This window comes from Oncorhynchus keta, chromosome 28 (assembly GCF_023373465.1).
Source record: "Oncorhynchus keta strain PuntledgeMale-10-30-2019 chromosome 28, Oket_V2, whole genome shotgun sequence".
NCBI lineage: Eukaryota > Metazoa > Chordata > Actinopteri > Salmoniformes > Salmonidae > Oncorhynchus > Oncorhynchus keta.
In genome coordinates this window covers 41,497,387-41,516,203 of record NC_068448.1, presented here as the reverse complement: position 1 = coordinate 41,516,203, position 18,817 = coordinate 41,497,387, and the positions used below count along the sequence as shown (strand labels likewise).

At 46.9% G+C, this 18,817-nt stretch overlaps 1 protein-coding gene across 4 annotated transcripts in view; it reads right to left on the bottom strand.

Annotated features, from left to right (window-relative positions):
• Positions 1 to 18,817, bottom strand: part of LOC118361373 (bromodomain adjacent to zinc finger domain protein 2A-like) — a 41,241-nt gene that overhangs the window by 5,667 nt on the left and 16,757 nt on the right. For 2 of the 4 annotated variants that reach the window (XM_035741247.2, XM_035741246.2), the window contains exons 5-26: positions 17,720 to 17,971; positions 17,191 to 17,592; positions 13,204 to 13,264; positions 12,909 to 13,017; positions 12,522 to 12,623; positions 10,299 to 10,524; positions 10,065 to 10,126; positions 9,897 to 9,962; positions 9,154 to 9,804; positions 8,308 to 8,522; positions 8,027 to 8,101; positions 7,726 to 7,894; positions 7,574 to 7,636; positions 7,293 to 7,437; positions 6,591 to 7,192; positions 6,244 to 6,472; positions 5,778 to 5,933; positions 5,352 to 5,512; positions 4,866 to 4,931; positions 4,104 to 4,387; positions 3,741 to 3,876; positions 2,295 to 2,441 (exon numbers count right to left, since the gene is read on the bottom strand). In XM_035741247.2, the coding sequence (XP_035597140.1) occupies positions 2,295 to 2,441; positions 3,741 to 3,876; positions 4,104 to 4,387; positions 4,866 to 4,931; positions 5,352 to 5,512; positions 5,778 to 5,933; positions 6,244 to 6,472; positions 6,591 to 7,192; positions 7,293 to 7,437; positions 7,574 to 7,636; positions 7,726 to 7,894; positions 8,027 to 8,101; positions 8,308 to 8,522; positions 9,154 to 9,804; positions 9,897 to 9,962; positions 10,065 to 10,126; positions 10,299 to 10,524; positions 12,522 to 12,623; positions 12,909 to 13,017; positions 13,204 to 13,264; positions 17,191 to 17,592; positions 17,720 to 17,971 (4,379 nt within the window). The remainder of the gene's footprint in view (positions 1 to 2,294; positions 2,442 to 3,740; positions 3,877 to 4,103; positions 4,388 to 4,865; positions 4,932 to 5,351; positions 5,513 to 5,777; positions 5,934 to 6,243; positions 6,473 to 6,590; positions 7,193 to 7,292; positions 7,438 to 7,573; positions 7,637 to 7,725; positions 7,895 to 8,026; positions 8,102 to 8,307; positions 8,523 to 9,153; positions 9,805 to 9,896; positions 9,963 to 10,064; positions 10,127 to 10,298; positions 10,525 to 12,521; positions 12,624 to 12,908; positions 13,018 to 13,203; positions 13,265 to 17,190; positions 17,593 to 17,719; positions 17,972 to 18,817) is intronic. The other 2 variants (XM_035741250.2, XM_035741249.2) reach the window with 2 other exon arrangements.

Sequence of the window (18,817 nt, the reverse complement as noted above, 5' to 3'; positions counted from 1 at the left end):
ATTGTTGTCTATCACTTGTTTTCTTTGGTACAAATAAATACAACTAAAACTATGCGATTCCAGTCTACTTTAAAAAGGTAAAAACAAGTGTTAGCCATGTGCTTTTGCTACATGAGCTAAAATTATTACATTCTATTTTTTAGCCGATATGGGAGTGAATGCATTCAAGCAGCATATCAAAATGGTATACTGTTGTAGGTTACAATATTGTAGGGTAGCCAAGGCATAATTGTTTATTATAAATCAGATTATTTCACATGGACATGTGGGAAGCTAAAAAGCTAGTGTCATGACGTTGGCCTGGGATTAGGTTTATCACTGTGAAGAGACATGGGTTATAAAACTTTTCAAACACGCCCTTCTCGCTCCACTACATAAAGCCTTGACGAAAATGTAACCTCCTGTTCCAAGTACGTGAGGTCTGCAGCCTCTGCGTTAAAAGGACTAACATGTCAACTACAGAACTAAGCCAACCTCAGCATGAGCTTTGGTTGCGAATGGTATGAACTTTGAACTCTTATTCACTACAGAGCCGTTGAGTTAGCAACAGCAGCTGCAAACGTGGTCTAGGAAAGAACAGACAGAGTATCACATCTACCACACAACGACATTACTACAACGTATCCAATTGACCGCCAGAGACATTCTTCAAAGGACAAAGGACTCGGTTTGGCAACACAGCCTTCCATCTACCACCAACCTATCGAAGCGCAGCTCAGAGTAAATAGTTATTGCATTTTCCTTTTCCAAATGGGCGGTAATTTAGAATGCATAAGATACTGTATTTATGACAGCACTGCTTCTCTCTTTGTCCCTCAGTCTTCTCGCTCTTTCACTCAAACCCAGACCCTTTTCTTTTGTGTAACCAGCTGTCATATCCGTTTTTCCCGCTCGGGTTGTTTTCCTTTCAGACGTAATTTGTAATCAAGGTATGATTCATTCTTTGTATATCTAATTCTGTGTGATTAGTTAGGTATTTAGTAAATAAATAATTAAACCCAATTTTGTAATGCTGATTCAACTTGTTAGCCAGAATTAGTGAAGATAACCAATAATTTATAACTTTCAGATGAGACTGAATTAAGGTGACAATTGCTACTGATGTAAAATATTACTCGGTCTTTAAGAGTTTATTCGGAAGATAACAGCTCTATAAATATTATTTCTTGGTGCACCGACTCTCTAGTTAATTACATTTACATGATTAGCTCAATCAGGTAATATTAATTAAGGAGAAAGGATTTTATAGAATAGCATGTCATATCACTTAATCCGGCATAGCCAAAGACACATTATTGGTGCTCCCGTACGAGGAATCTAAAATAGAAGGACGCTTTCATTTCGATTCAGCCTGTATAAAATTGAAAAGCACATCACATAATATACCAAGTTTATTATACACATTATGGGTGTTAGAGAAAAGCATTATTGGGTGTGTGTGTGCTGAGGATTCCCCGCCTCCGTGTTGTTCTCTGACGTAGTCAGTGGGTAACGTAAGCGAATACATTTCTGTATGAGGGCTGATGAAGTTAATTATAGAAATCTGAGAAATAGAGTGTTTGGCCAAACGCAGGGCTATTTCTGCCTCCTGCATTTCAGACGTGGGCAGGCTCGGTCATTATTAATTTCTCGAGCGAGGACAAAGAGCCAGCCGATTGAAATTCAGGAGAAATAAGCTTGACCAGTGATATATTTCTCGCGAGTAGACCACGGTGCATTTCGTTGTTTGCCGCGTATTCCGGTTAAAACAAGAATTTACAACTTTCAGATGAGACAGAATTAAGATGACGATTAATATTGACTGCTATTGAGGTAAAATATTACTCGGTCTTTAAGAGTTTATTTGGAAGATAACAGCTCTATAAATATTATTTTGTGGTGCCTCGACTCTCTAGTTAATTACATTTACATGATTAGCTCAATCCGGTAATATTAATTACGGAGTAAGGATTTTATAGAATAGCATGTCATATCACTGATTCCCTCACAGCCAAAGACACGACACTAGCTAGCTTGCTGTTTTAGCCAGCTAGCTAGCTAGCAAGCTAGCAAGGGAAGACAAGAAAATCACTGCTATCGCCCGTCAATGTTGCTATTTGGTAGTCTAGGAACGCAAGGATCGGCATAGTATCATGCTACCAAAAGGTACACATTGATCCCCCCCAAAAAATCAGACTCCGGGAAACGCACGCCCTTTAAATGACTGAGTAAGCTGTGGATCGACCTTTAGGGGAACAGTCACCACTGCTGTAAATCCATAAGGCTAGCCGAGCAGAACCCCAGTCAGTCCTCACCTTGGAGAAACAGGTGGGGCAGAACCAGTCCCCCTCTGGCACCTGGGTGACCTTTGGCCTCAGGCAGTACATGTGGCAGCCACGGTCACAGCAGTCACACAGCAGCAGGTACTCATCATTATCCCCCTTCCTGCACACTTGACACGTCTACAACAGACACACAGGTAGAGTCTTGAAGACAAAATTTCTGTTGCTGTCTTTGTTGCTGTCTCAGTGATAATATACTGCATGTGTTTACTGGAAGCTGCTTTGGATGTTTAATTTTTTTAAACATTTTATTTCACCTTTATTTAGCCAGATAGGCAAGTTGAGAACAAGTTCAAATTTACAACTGCGACTTGGCCAAGACTAAAGCAAAGCAGTTCGACACATACAACACACATATGGAATAAACAAAACATACAGTCAATAATACAGTTGAAGAAAATCTATATACAGTGTGTGCAAATGAGGTAAAAAAAGGGGAGGTAAGGCAATAAATAGGCCATGGAGGAGAAGTAATTACAATATACCAATTACACACTAGAGTGATTGATGTGCAGAAGATGAATAAGCAAGTAGAGATACAGGGGTGCAAAGGAGCAAGATAAACAAAATAAATAAATACAGTATGGGGATGAGGTAGTTGGATGGGCTATTTACAGATGGGCTATGTACAGGTGCAGTGATCTGTGAGCTGCTCAGACAGCTGGCACTTAAAGATAGTGAGGGAGGTAAGAGTCTCCAGCTTCAGTGATTTTTGCTATTCATTCCAGTCATTGGCAACAGAGAACTGGAAGGAAAGACAGCCAAAGTAGGAATTGGCTTTGGGGGTGACCAGTGATATATACCTGCTGGAACACGTGCTACGGGTGGGTGCTGCTATGGTGACCAGTGAGCTGAGATAAGGTGGGGCCTTACCTATCAGAGAACTGAAGATGAACTGAAGCCAGTGGGTTTGGCGACGAGTATGAAGCGAGGGCCAGCCAACGAGAGCGTACAGGTCACAGTGGTGGGTAGTATATGGGGCTTTGGTGACAAAACGGATGGCACTGTGATAGCCCTCAACAAATTGGATGCAGTCTATTTTGTAAATGACATCGCCGAAGTCGAGGATCGGTAGGATGGTCAGTTTTCTGAGGGTATGTTTGGCAGCATGAGTGAAGGATGCTTTGTTGCGAAATAGGAAGCCCATTCTAGATTTAATTTTGGATTGGAGATGCTTAATGTGAGTCTGGAAGGGGAGTTTACAGTCTAACCAGACACCTAGGTATTAGTAGTTGTCCAAATATTCTAAGTCAGAACCGTCCAGAGTAGTGATGCTGGGTGGGCGGGCAGGTGTGGGCAGTGATCGGTTGAAGAGCATGAATTCAGTTTTACTTGAATTTAAGAGCAGTTGGAGGCCACGGGAAGGAGAATTGTATGGCATTGAAGTTCGTCTGGAGGTTAGTTAAACAGTGTCCTCACCACTTTGACCACGGATCTTTCCCAGGCGATGGCCTTCTCCAGCTGCAGCAGACACAGACACAGCTGGGGGGCGCTGCGACAACGATCCAGGGCCTGACGCCATGTCCGCAACCTGGAGGTTATCTCACTCTCCAGACTGGGGGTGGGGGCAGGAGAGAGAGAGGGGAAGGAAGAGATTACGGAAACAGTTGAGAGCTTAAGTGAGAAAAAAAGCTTAAATCACTCTGAAGTGATTTAAGCAAATTGACCAAATGCTACACAAATCCAATCCCTCCTACTACGATTAAATCACGCTCTCATCCACTCCATCCTTTACGACCTCTAACCCCCTAGCCTGACTTTGACCCTGTCCCTTCCTCTCACCTCATGACGTCCATCTGGCCCATCTGGCTCTCCTCGGGGGTGAGCGGGGCGAGACGCACCACCTCAGCCAGGTTCCAGAGGGGCTCCTTCAGGTAGCGCCGGTCGATGTTCCTCTCCAGGTTGGCCAGGCGCAGCACTGCCAGGTCCAGCGGGTGACTGGCCACGCGGGGCAGGTCCGACCACTCCTTCTTGGTCCGCACGATCCAGTCGTCCCGGGGGTCCGTGTCATGCTCGTAGTACCGCAGGTCGTCACGTGTGGAGTCTGCCTCTGGGACCGTGTAGGGCTGAGGGGAGGGGAGGAGGGAGAATGACAGAAAAGAGAATATTATAGTTCTCGACAACCAAAAAGCAGCTAGCAAAAGGACTTTGAAGCTAGAGAAAGACTCAAAAAGGGTTGTGAGGAAAGGTAAGCGACATCAAGTGAAGACATCAAACAATACATTTGTATAACAACGTTTACTAATTAACAACATAACAGCAGGCCCCTAAAAAAGGACAGAGGCAGGGTGAATAGACGGAGCAGAGAGACAAACAGCTCGTATTTCTAACAGTAAGGAGCAGGGGTGTTAAAGTGAGAATTCTACACATTGTGATATTTGGGACAACTCCATGTCATTTTAAGAGGTGTAGGAAAAGAGGAATTGTAACAGATACAATTAAAGGAAAATAAAGGAAAGGGGGAAACATGAAGACGTGTGAACGAGTGTAGATCTTAAAACAGGGTGACGACGAGCGACATTAGATCTGAAACCTGGTTTGTACCTGGAATCCTGCGCCTGGCGTTTCCGTGCTATTGTCAGTGTCACTCCTTCCATTCTGGGGAGCCATCTTGAAATATAAGTCATGGACATGTGATGTGATGAGTGTGACCTCATTTTGCATGACACTACGACATGGGGGGGGACACACAGTCACTCTGTACAAACTGCAGCAGCACAGGCCAAATACTCCACCCTCTGGACATTCAGTGCAACTGCAGCCATAGTAAACCTGACAAAACGATTAAACTCTAGCATATCTATCAACCACCCACGCAGCCCTGGGTGCATCTCCACAGTCTAAAGTGTCTTCCTCGTCTTTGTCCGCCCAGATCTGAAAACGCTGTGAATGTGGGGGGTGACTTATTTGGGAATCTCCTCTCCCCCAATTCAACTTCCAGGTCCAGGTGTAGGGAAAGGCATTGAACCAAACACAGGAATCCACTTTAGACTACTGCAACACAGCCCCACTGTCCCCCTGGCGCCTCACCTTGAGGTGCAGGTCAGCGGCGATGACCCTACGCTCCAGGTCCTCCACCCAGCGGAGGGCGCTGACGTCTTTCTCCAGGGCCCGCTCCTGGACCTGCCACGGCTGCTGCAGAGCCTCCAGCAGGGCCTCGCCGACCTCCACCTTCACCTGGAATATAGTGTCTGGTGAGAGGACAGGGTGGAGAAGAGGGGAAGAGGCAAGGGGATAGAGAGGGAGAGAAGGAGAGATGGTCAAGAGAGAAAGGGAACGGAAAGACGTGTCGTCATCCACTTTCCATTCATTACAAAACCATCCTTATTTAAACCAAGTCCCATTGATGTCAAATGCAGCTTCAATATAAAACACAAGCAATCCGAAACACGGTACACCTTTTATTATCACATCTTCCCCTATAGCTGACTGAGTGACCAGTGTTCATTGCCTCACCGTTGATGGGTCGTGTGCAGACCTCAGCCAGGTACTCCATGTGTTTGGCCAGGTGTTTGTGGAGCACCTTCTCCCGTATGCCTCGCGGGTGCAGGGCCTGCAGGGTAGCTGTCAGCTCCTCAGGCTCCTTGATCCACCACCAGCCACGCACCATCGCTAAGGCAACAGCAGCAGCACACACATTAGACACCCGCATCGCCGCCTAGCATATCAACGTTAGCTAACCATGTTATATCATATCGGCTAACCACACCACAAACATGTCAACCACTACTGATCTGGTTGAACATGCTAGTATTTTCGGCTAACCATGCATTTATCATGTAAGCCAAATCAACAGCTCAAATTGCAGCATGTTTACATTGCTGACAAGTCTCATCAGAAACCGCAGTGAGGAAATTTGATACACGTAACCACAGCGGTATTGGAATGGGCTTGAACTGAATGGATTGAATTGAAGGCTTACATGCTGGAATGGGCTTGACCACGAGCTGAGTGAAGTACTGCTGCTCTATCTCCTGGAAGAGCGTGGAAGGAGGGCGGCCACGACGCTTAGCTGCAGCCCCTCTAGCCCCAACCCTACGGGCGGGACTGCTGCCCCTGCTGCCCCTCCTCCGCCTGCGCCCCGGTTTGGCTGGGGTGGGGGTCTGGGTAGGGGCCACCTGGGGTGGGGAGTCCGTGGGGGCTGGGACAGACTAGAGAGGGAAAGGGAGAAAGAGTGCTTGTTTAATAAGAGATCATATGAAAATGCATGTAGTGTTCTCTCCCATGAGGGTCCTGGAGAGTGTACAGGGGGCTGAGGTTGGGACTCACCTGCAGCAGTGGAGCTGCGAGGGCGGGCAGGGTGCTGGGGGTCAGAGGGAGGCGTTCGGGGGGTGTGCTGGGGGGGGTCTGGGGTTCTGTCAGAGAGGTTTTGTCACATGGCTGTTTGGGCAGCAAGTTGAACCACTGCCCCCGTTTCTCCGCCATCTCCTTCACACTGTCCTCTGGTTGGCTGCCTGTTGCTGGCTCCGTCCCGTTAGTTATGGCGCCCTGCAAGTGGCTGAGCCAGTTGTGGAAGGCGGACTGCGTGAGGTCTTGTGAGCCGTTGGTGGTGGCCTCTGGGGCAACGCTTGGCCCAGTCTCCTCCCCGCCGGACTTGCTGCTACGGCGACGGCGGCGACACTTGGCAGTGCGGAGGTGTAGCTCCACCTCTGGTTTGATCTTGCGGGGGCGACCACGGGCCCTGGGGCTGCTCATGAGAGAGGCGGTGCCAGGGAGGGGGTCCTCCTCAGGGGGGAAGGAAGTCTGAGACTTGGGAGGGAGAGGGGATGGGAGGGGGGCAGGAGGGGTTGTAGGAGTGAGCGTCTCCTCCACTTTAGGTTCCCTCTTCAGAAGAGTGATAGGCACCTCCTTCACCAGGATATCCTCTGACGCTACCAGACAGAGGAGAGATGTTTAGAGTCAATAAAAATATGCTAAAGATCTTTTTTTGTTGGCTAGCAGAGGTTTGAGGGCAGGTTCTCTGTGACTCACCTAGGATCTCCTCAGGCCCCTCCACCAGCACCCCTACCAGGTGGGGCAGGACCCAGTATCTCCGGCGGAACCGGTCCTGGCCCAGAGAGACCGCACGCAGGGAGTGGGACGACTGGAGCAGCTTCTTACGGAAAAACACCTGCCGCTGTGGAGGAGAGGAAATATTTTGCAAATATAGAAAACAACCCAGACATGCGCACACGATGTAGTTAGAATAGACACAACATTAAAAATTTAAAAAACGAATGCGGAGGATGAACTGCAGAGTATGTTAGCCTTACCTTCGTTAGCTTATCGATCTGTCTCTCCAACTCTGGAACGCTGTCATTGGTGGGGCTGTCAGTCTGTGGAAAGGGCATTTGGTGAGTACAATATATAGTACATCCTCACCGCCACATATGACACACACACACACGCATGCATGCGTACGTACGTCGCCGAGTTTGGGCTCCTCCTTGGGTGTGCGGCGGCCCCTCTGCATGGAGCTGCTCCCTTGTAGAATGAGGTTCTCCTCCTCTGCCACCCTGGCACTGCACCTCCTCTCCTCGAGACACAGCTCCTCCTCAGAGCGCCCTGTACGCCGTGCTAGAGCTGCCTTCAGTCTGGGGGGAGCACATGCACGTCAGATCACACACGTCAGATATCAAAACACACACAACATCAGTGGTATCACACACTCTCCTTCCACCAACTAAGACAAACGCTAAATTAAAAGGAGCCGTGACTGGCCTTACTTGCGCAATTTCCCCTCGATGATCCACTTGTTCTTCCTGTAAGTAGCCATGTTTTCCAGTGTGTTGTCAATCTCACTGCAATGCAAAAACATTCAAACAGGCATCACGTAAATGTGGGAAATTCTTTCCAGAAGGGGTTTGTTTCTTTTGACACATTTCCATTGTGGAAGACGTCTGCATCACACTTAGGATACTTCATGAAACAAATATCAGCAGTAAGAGTAGCGAGGGCGTGAAGGTTGATAGGTAGCTCCTTAGTTTATCTGTATTGTCACCCTGACCTAATGACGATGTTGCTACCGTTGAGGACCTCCACCAGGAAGCCCAGGATGGCAGCCTTTGTGTCGGGGCCGAGGGCATGGAAGGTCTTGGTCCGCAACACGTTGCACACCTCCATGTCAAAGCCGTGGGACTCCAGGAAGATTCGCAGGCCCTCGGACACTGTGCTGCGAGTCAGCTCCAGATCCACCAGCTTCTCCCCTAGGATCTTCACTGACTGGAGGGAGAAGGGAACTGGTTAATCTGTTGAACTAGGGTTTAACATGCAACTACATTTTTAAAATGGTAAACTATTGCTAACAGTGAAATGCCAACATGAAGAACTTTAATTATTTAAAAAATGTACCCCCTTTTTTCTCCCCAATGGTATCGTGGTATCCAATTGTTAGTAGCTACTATCTTGTCTCATTGCTACAACTCCCGTACGGGCTCGGGAGAGACGAAGGTTGAAAGTCATGTGTCCTCCGATACACAACCCAACCAAGCCGCACTGCTTCTTAACACAGCGCGCATCCAAACCGGAAGCCAACCGCACCAATGTGTCGGAGGAAACACCATGCACCTGGCAACCTTGGTTAGCGTGCACTGCGCCCGGCCCGCTACAGGAGTTGCCTGGGCTACCCCCTGGTGCCAAATCCTCCCTAACCCGGACGACGCTAGGCCAATTGTGCGTCGTCCCACGGACCTCCCGGTCATGGCCGGTTACGAGTCTCTGGTGGCACAGCTGGCGCTGCAGTGCAGGGCCCTTAACCACTGCGCCACCCGGGAGGCCCAGAACTTTAAATAAAGAAAAGAAAAACAGGAACACCCATCAGCAAAACTAGCTCTATAGAGTCCACAACACACACCTGGTAGTACGGTGGCAGGCCTGGGTCGTGTAATGCAGCCTCCACCAGCTTGATGAGCAGATCCTGGACCTGGCCTTGGCTGTCTCCCAGGCCCAGAAGGCTCTCCTGCAGTGTGCTGAGGCTAGGCACGTCCATGGGGATGTGGAGGCCCAGCACCTTGCCATAGCTGTGTAGGAACTCCACCACAGTCAGGCAGTGGGAGAAGGCCACGCCAGAGAGAACCACGCCAGGGATCCGAGACAGCTCCGGAAGGGGCTGGTGGTCTGTGAGACACATGTCCTCAGCGGGCTTCTTCAGCTGCTCCAAGATCATCTGCTGTCTCTTCCTCTCCTCCAGCCGTCTCTGGGATTGGGCTCTCCTTTCCACCTGCTTCTTAGCTGCCAGGGCTGCCTGGGCTGCAGCCTCCGCCTCTGCCTGGGCCTTAGCCAGGGCCTTGGCCTTACTCCTGGCCCCCAACACTCTCTTCCCCTGGGCTACCCTCTCCTGGTCCGTCTCCACGACCGGTAAAGGCACCTCAGCTTTCTTCTTCCTTGGGCCACGCTTTTTGGGCTCTGGGGCGGGCGGTTGTGGGGGGGCAGGCTGTGGGGGCTCTTGGTCGGCTGGTTCAGCCTTCACCTCCTCCTGGTCCTTGGTCTCCTTGGCTTTGTCAAGCTGAGCACAGGAAACACAGAAGGCGAGGGATTTATTAGATAAAGAGGGAGACCGATTTGTGTTTTGGTCTTAAAAAGAAAGTAAATCCTTACCTTCGCTTGCTTTTTCTCCTGTCGGATCTTCTTGTTCTTGTTATTCTCCTTTCTTTTCATCCTTGCCTAGAGGAGAGTAAACATTTTACTTAGTGTGTTGGAAGCAACCTGGAAACACCACAAAGATGCAATTTTAGTCTTCAGATTTTGATACTTGGCATACCATACCTTTCTCTTCATTTTCTTCTTGATTTTGACAAGTTTCTCCTTGTCCTCCTCAGTCAGAGCTTCTAAAAATAGAGATCCGACAGCTACATTCAAGACGTCAAAACCACAACCTAATACAAGCTTTTTGATGCAGACATATTCTACAATATTACGTTTCTGATCCCGTCTTGCCATTGAATCAGTCTGTATTAGTGGCCTACATTCCAACCAGTGAACAGGCTCATGTCCACTCACCCTTGGCCTCCAGCCTCTCCAGCATTCTGGCGTCAACCTTGCTAAGCAGGTCCACCATCTTTGGTTTGGGCGGCCTGCCGGGCTTTCGGACTAGCCCACCCTTGGTGCGCCGAGCTCGGGGGCGGGGCTTCTCTTTGTCAGGGTTCGGAGGTCGGCCGCGTCGGCCCGTGATGGCCATGATCATGGAAGGCACCTCCTCATTGGCCAGGAGGCACCATTTCACTCCCTGGAGGAGATCATATGAAAAGATTTATGGGAAATGTGTCTTCTTTATGATATTACACCACAGCCCTATTCGCATGGGACTTGTACAACTAGATAAAGTTGGCTATGTATACTATTCCACAGGATTAGTTTTTTCCTAATTGTATTTTTATTTTTTATTGACAGTTATGACGGAAGCCTGGAGTTTTTTTTCTTCTAAGCGTGAAGATATTTCATCAAGTCTGATTTCTCGAGTTTCTAAACCATCTTCGGTATAGTGTCGCCATAATATTTTAATTGAATCATAATCCTTAGGATATTTTTTATTTTATTTTACCTTTATTTTACTAGGAAAGTCAGTCAAGAACAAATTCTTATTTTCAATGACGGCCTAGGAATAGTGGGTTAACTGCCTGTTCAGGGGCAGAACGACAGATTTGTACCGTGTCAGCTCGGGGGTTTGAACTTGCAACCTTCCAGTTACTAGTCCACCGCTCTAACCACTAGGCTACCCTGTCGCCCCATTTCAGCGATCTGAGGTAGAAGACGTCCTAAATGCCCCCCGCCTTCAGATGTCAGCTAAACAGCGCACTTGCACTTGATACGCGTTTTTAGGCTATGGATGAGAAAGTGAACTGTCATTTCCAAACGTCAGAGGTGAGTTGTATGCTGCTTTGCGATTTATTAACCGCACAGGTTGCATTAAATAGGCACAATATCTTTTAATTATGCATTTGGCGATGTTCAATTCAATCGCAAAAAGCTGATAAACAAAAGCATCCACTGTGAAAGTGTAGGCACTTCACGTAAAGGCTACGCGCAGCACTTTCTTGCTCAAATTGCGAGCAAACACCTGTCAAACTTAGACATTTCCCTCAAAACACAGGGATGTCAATTCGCAGGGATTTTGGAGTTAACCAAAAAAATCTGTAGGTTATTCTGGCTGGAGTTGTTACTCTCCTGCCATGTAAAAATGACTGACATTGCAGATTCGGGCTTAACTTTTTATGGCTGTAGGGGCAGTATTGAGTAGCTTGGATGAAAAGGTTCCCATTGTAAACGGCCAGCTCCTCAGTCTCAGTTGCTAATATATGCTTATTAGTATTGGATAGAAACACTCTAAAGTTTCCAAAAAAGTGGCTTCTATTTTGAAAACTCCATGTTCCATAGCCTCCCTTTGCTGGATTTAAAGGGATATGAACCCGATTCCTTTTCCTATCGCTTCCTCAAGGTGTCAACAGTCTTCAGACATAGTTTCAGGCTTTTATTTTGAAAAAATGAGCCAGAACGATAACATCGCGTCAAGTGGTCACATGAGTTTTGCTCGCGCAACAGTCTGGATAGGTATTGCTTTTCCCTCTCCTACTGTGAAAGACATTTGCGGTTGATATATTATCGATTATATATTTTAAAAACAACCTGAGGATTGATTATAAAAAACGTTTGACATGTTTCTGTGGACATTATGGAAACTATTTGGAATTTGTCTGCGTTGTCGTGACTGCTCTTTCCTGTGGATTTCTGAACATAACGCGTCAAACAAACGGAGGTATTTTGGATCTAAAAATAATCTTTATGGAACAAAAGGAACATTTGTTGTGTAACTGGGAGTCTCGTGAGTGAAAACATCAGAAGATCAAAGGTAAACGATTAATTTGATTGCTTTCGCTGTAAAGCACAATTTCAAAATCTGACGCAACAGGTGGATTAACAAAAGGCTAAGCTGTGTTTTCCTATATTGCACTTGTGATTTCATGAATATTAATAGTAATATTTATTGAATGTAGCGCTATGCTATTCAGTGGTTGTTGATGACGCTTATCCCGTTAGTGGGATTGCAGCCATAACAAGTTAAAATACAGATTTGTTTGGTGCTCGTGCACACAACTACATTACCCAAACTCCCCCGGTAAAACTAATCCCGTCCGAATAGGGCTTATGACAGTCTGCATTGAGTTATTACTACAGCTATTTATGATGACAGATCTGTCAGCACAGACAACAGATCCACACACACACCTCAGCGGAGTCCATCTCCTCGTAGAAATCTCCTACGGGCATGCGGGGGCTGAAGCTGAAGTGTTCCCTGGTCACAGCAGTGTCCTTGTGCCTGTTCAGGTACTGAGGGAGAACAAGACCATGGGTCAGTGACAGAGCCGGGGAACATGGGAGAAAGCCAGGTCATAGGTCACCAAGTCACATGTTATCCACGCACCGTATGAGCAACTGACGGTTTAATGAAATAAGATCAAATGCAACTGCTGTTTGTATACTAAAAACATGTCCTCTTATCATTTCTGTGTGACGTGGTAAATGCCCTGCGGGAAAGATATCCCACTGTATCAAGAGATATTTGTAGCTGCTAAACTTCTGTGACAAAAATGTTTTACTCTAACTGCCAGTTACCTTGATGACTTCTGGAAACTGCTTAATCCTTCTCCCACAGGGGCTGTAGTACCAGGTCTCCCCCTTCAGCCGGTCCTCAGTCTTCCTGACTCGGACTTCCCTCCTCCAGCTAAAGCACAGATCAATAAAAAGTCACGTTAAGAGCCACATTCAACTCACAGTAGAAGGATCACAGTATCCCTGCAGTCGGCACTATTTATGGGTGAACACTAACCTGCGCTTTCCACACATTTGAAATATTTGGCACAGAGACACACTAATTAGGGGAGCTTTTCACAAGGATATGTATCATTACCCATGGAGCAGAGGGAAGTGGACCTGCTCCTCTGTTGCTATCCTCCTCCTGGGGGTGTCACCTGTACAAGGAACAAAGAAAGGAGAATTAGATTTGTACAGAATTACTCTCATTCATCAACATCGGTTTAGAGCATGGTTCCCCCAAGTTTTCAGAGCCCCCCAAAAATGTATTAATAAAAATATACACATATACATACACACACACCAAGTGAGCAAGCAACACCTGTCACACCAAGTATTCTCATGCATAATAGGGAGATACTGTATATGTGGTCACATACAAATCAAATCAAAATGTTTTGTGACATGCTTCGTAAACAGGTGTAGGCTGAGAATGAAATGCTTACTTTACAGGTCCTTCACAACAATGCAGAGAGAAAAACCTAAGCAAGGTATGAAATTATATTTTTTCTCAAATATCTGTTTGGGCTTCTTGTGTTCAATTTTACAGTCTACAAATTATTTGTAATTATGTTCCAGCCACATGACGATCTGAAAAAAAATTGTCCTGCAGATGAATCTCGTTGATTATCCCTGGTTTTGAGTTTATAATCATTGGGTCATAACGACACTGAACAAAAAATATAAATGCAACAATTTAAAATATTTGACTGAGTTACAATTCACATAAGGAAATTGGTACATTTAAATGAATTCATTAGGCCCTAATCTATGGATTTTACATGACTGGGAATACAGATATTACATTTACATTACATTTAAGTCATTTAGCAGACGCTCTTATCCAGAGCGACTTACAAATTGGTGCATACACCTTATGACAACACTTGCATCTAAATCTTGTTGGGGGAGAAGGGGGTGAGAAGGATTACTTACCCTTACTTACCCTATCCTAGGTATTCCTTGAAGAGGTGGGGTTTCAGGTGTCTCCGGAAGGTGGTGATTGACTCCGCTGTCCTGGCGTCGTGAGGGAGTTTGTTCCACCATTGGGGGCCAGAGCAGCGAACAGTTTTGACTGGGCTGAGCGGGAACTGTACTTCCTCAGTGGTAGGGAGGCGAGCAGGCCAGAGGTGGATGAACGCAGTGCCCTTGTTTGGGTGTAGGGCCTGATCAGAGCCTGGAGGTACTGAGGTGCCGTTCCCCTCACAGCTCCGTGGCGAGCACCATGGTCTTGTAGCGGATGCGAGCTTCAACTGGAAGCCAGTGGAGAGAGCGGAGGAGCGGGGTGACGTGAGAGAACTTGGGAAGGTTGAACACCAGACGGGCTGCGGCGTTCTGGATGAGTTGTAGGGTTTAATGGCACAGGCAGGGAGCCCAGCCAACAGCGAGTTGCAGTAATCAAGACGGGAGATGACAAGTGCCTGGATTAGGACCTGCGCCGCTTCCTGTGTGAGGCAGGGTCGTACTCTGCGGATGTTGTAGAGCATGAACCTACAGGAACGGGACACCGCCTTGATGTTAGTTGAGAACGTCAGGGTGTTGTCCAGGATCACGCCAAGGTTCTTAGCGCTCTGGGAGGAGGACACAATGGAGTTGTCAACCGTGATGGCGAGATCATGGAACGGGCAGTCCTTCCCGGGAGGAAGAGGAGCTCCGTCTTGCTGAGGTTCAGCTTGAGGTGGTGATCCGTCATCCACACTGATATGTCTGCCAGACATGCAGAGATGCGATTCGCCACCTGGTCATCAGAAGGGGAAAGGAGAAGATTAATTGTGTGTCGTCTGCATAGCAATGATAGGAGAGACCATGTGAGGTTATGACAGAGCCAAGTGACTTGGTGTATAGCGAGAATAAGAGAGGGCCTAGAACAGAGCCCTGGGGACACCAGTGGTGAGAGCGCGTGGTGAGGAGACAGATTCTCGCCACGCCACCTGGTAGGAGCGACCTGTCAGGTAGGACGCAATCCAAGCGTGGGCCGCGCCGGAGATGCCCAACTCGGAGAGGGTGGAGAGGAGGATCTGATGGTTCACAGTATCGAAGGCAGCCGATAGGTCTAGAAGGATGAGAGCAGAGGAGAGAGAGTTAGCTTTAGCAGTGCGGAGCGCCTCCGTGATACAGAGAAGAGCAGTCTCAGTTGAATGACTAGTCTTGAAACCTGACTGATTTGGATCAAGAAGGTCATTCTGAGAGAGATAGCGGTAGAGCTGGCCAAGGACGGCACGCTCAAGAGTTTTGGAGAGAAAAGAGAGAAGGGATACTGGTCTGTAGTTGTTGACATCGGAGGGATCGAGTGTAGGTTTTTTCAGAAGGGTGCAACTCTCGCTCTCTTGAAGACGGGAGGGACGTAGCCAGCGGTCAGGGATGAGTTGATGAGCGAGGTAAGGTAAGGGAGAAGGTCTCCGGAAATGGTCTGGAGAAGAGAGAGGAGGGGATAGGGTCAAGCGGGCAGGTTGTTGGGCGGCCGGCCGTCACAAGACGCGAGATTTCATCTGGAGAGAGAGGGAGAAAGAGGTCAGAGCATAGGGTAGGGCAGTGTGAGCAGAACCAGCGGTGTCGTTTGACTTAGCAAACGAGGATCGGATGTCATCGACCTTCTTTTCAAAATGGTTGACGAAGTCATCTGCAGAGAGGAGGAGGAGGGGGGGGGAATGCATATATATATATGCATCGGTTGGTTACAGATACCTTTTTTAAAAAAGGTAACGGCGTGGATCAGAAAACCAGTATCTGGCATGTGACCACCATTTGCCTAATGTAGCATGACGTCTCCTTTGCATAGATTAGATCAGGCTGTTGATTGTAGCCTGTGGAAGGTTGTCCCACTCCTCTTCAATGGTTGTGCGAAGTTACTGGATCTTGGCGGGAACTGGAACATGCTGTCATACACGTCGGTCCAGAGCATCCCAAACATGCTCAATGGGTGACATGTCTGGTAAGTATGTAGGCCATGTCAAAACTGGGCCATTTTCAGTTTCCAGGAATTGTGTACAGATCCTTGCGATATGGAGGCTGCACATTATCATGCCGAAACATGAGGTGATGGCGGCGGATGAATGGCCCGACAATGGGCCTCAGGATCTCGTCAAGATATCTCTGTGCATTCAATCCTATTGCGTTCGTTGTCCATAGCTTAGGCCTGCCCCTACTGTAACCCCATCACCACCATGGGGCACTCTATTCACAACGTTGACATCAGCAAATAGCTCACCCACACATACGCAGTTTGTCTAGTACAGTTGAACCAGTGATTCATCTGTGAAGAGCACACTTCTCCAGCGTGCCTGCAGCCATCAAAGGTGAGCATTTGCCCACTGATGTTGGTTACGACACCAAACTGCAGTCAGGTCAAGACCCTGGTGAGGACGACAAGCATGCAGATGAGCTTACCTGAGACGGTCTCAGACAGATTGGGCAGAAGTTCTTTGGTTGTGCAAACCCACAGTTTCATCAGCTGTCTGGGTGGCTGGTCTCAGAAGATCCCGCAGGTGAAGAAGCCGGATGTTGGGGTCAAGGGTTGGTATGGCTAGACGTGGCATGCAGTTGTTAGGCGAGTTGGACGTACTGTCAAATTCTCTAAAACGATGTTGGAGGCGGCTTATGGTAGAGAAATTAACATTAAATTCTCTGGCAACAGCTCTTGGACATTGCAGTCAGCAAGTCAATTGCACGCTCCCTCAACTTGAGACATCTGTGGCATTGTGTTGTGAGAAAACTGCACATTTTAGAGTAGCCATATTGCCCCCAGCACAAGGTTCACCTGTGTAATGTGCACCTGTGTCATGCAGTTTAATCAGCTTCTTGATATGCCACACCTGTCAGGTGGATGGAATATCTTGGCAAATGAGAAATGCTTACTGACAGGTTTGTGACATTTGTGCACAACATTTTAGAGAAATAAGCTTTTTGTGCATATGAAACATTTATATGGGATATTTTATTTCAGCTCATGAAACATGGGACCAACACTTTACATGTTGCGTTTATATTTTTGTTCAGTATACATCTAGAGAAACAACAAGAACAAAAAAATATATACAATAATTTCTATAATTTCCAGAATCAAAATAGTTAGCGTGTTCATTACCAGCAGTGGAACTGTCATCTCCGTCATTGTCGTTATTGCCATCATTGGGTTTAGTGTTAACATCAATTTGCGCTATTTTGGGTGGCATCGGTTCCAGATTCTTGACCCTAACCTTCTTGGGTTTGATGGCCGGCGGGGTCTCACGACTGGTCATACATGGTTCATTGCTGGTAGTGACTGGTCCACTTTGACAAGAAAGTAAACCTTCAGCGGAACGTTCAGCCTCTTCTGTGACTGCTACTGATTCTGTCTTCTTTCTCTTTCTTGGTGGTCCCTTCTCCTTTTTCTCTACGACCTCTCCTTTCTCAAGCTTCTTCTTCTTCTTCCTCTCCACCTTTATCTTATCCACCTTTGGAGTTTTAACAGCGGACCTCCGGTGTGCTTGCCCGGGGACCTGAGGAACTGGAGAGAATGATAACAGAAAGTCAGAAATCCTTGCTTGGCTATTGTACACAATTGTTTGCTCAAAATGAACTGGAGTTGCACAGAAATATCATAAAGGAAAAAAGGGACAAGGAAGTTGGTTTACCGGGAGTGGAGGCTGCTGGAGTGCGTGGCTTCCTGGGTTTCCTTGGTGTCTTTTGGCTGGTGGTGGGTACGGCTATGGCGGCTAAGGGCAGGAGTGGGGCTGCAACCAGGTTCCCCACCAGGGCACTGAGCGCCGCTGTGTGCTTGCCTTTGTCCATAACAGGGGAGGCCATGATACTAACGGGACTGGCCTTGGTGGTGCCAGCACAGTCGGGTATATCCTGGCCCTCCGACTCACATTCCCCTTCAAACCCTGTCAAGAGGTTATAAGATTAAGGGATAATGGTTAACAACCTCAAATTAACTGACAGTCACTGTATGTTGACAAAATAAGTGCTCCCATAGCTGGCTGTGATAAATAAGAGTTGATCATTAATCAACTCTAATTTCCAAGTTCCAACCAACAACTCTTCAACCATCTACCCACACACTATCTTACATAAAGATGCTACACAGGGTTTAAAAAATATTTACGTTGTAATTTTAGAAAATGACCGTAACATACTGTATCTGCAGTAATAGTGTAATGATAGTGTTTCACAGTGTTACTTAACCACCAGCGTTGTGATTGGCTGTGATTTTGCATCCTGATTTCTCCTGCTGGAGAGGCATCTGTTGTCAAAATGGGAAAGCTGTTCTGACTTTGTAGCTGTATCTAGTGGAAATCGCTCTGTCATTTCCTGGTTGCAAGACTTCTACACTCAATTTCAGTTTAAGTGAGAAAACAAGCACTTGGTTTAGGGAATCAATGTACCATCTAAATCACTGTGAAATGATGTTGTCACTAACAAAGCATATGATTTTTACAGCTGTTTGAAGCTGGTGGACCAAAACCGAAAGTAAAAGGCTCCAACACAAGTTGAGCCTTTTACTTTCGGTTTTGGTCCACCAACTTCAAACAGCTGTAAAAACCATATGCTTTGTTATTGACAAAATAATTTAACACCGATTTAGATTGCGACCGCATTTTTCACACATGTTCAAAACATCTAGAAGTGACTATGTTGGGATTCACAATACATTTCAGATAATTTGGGAAATTATTTTTAAAAAATCTAATTTAAAATCATTTTTAAAATTAAATAAAAATCGGTCCCAT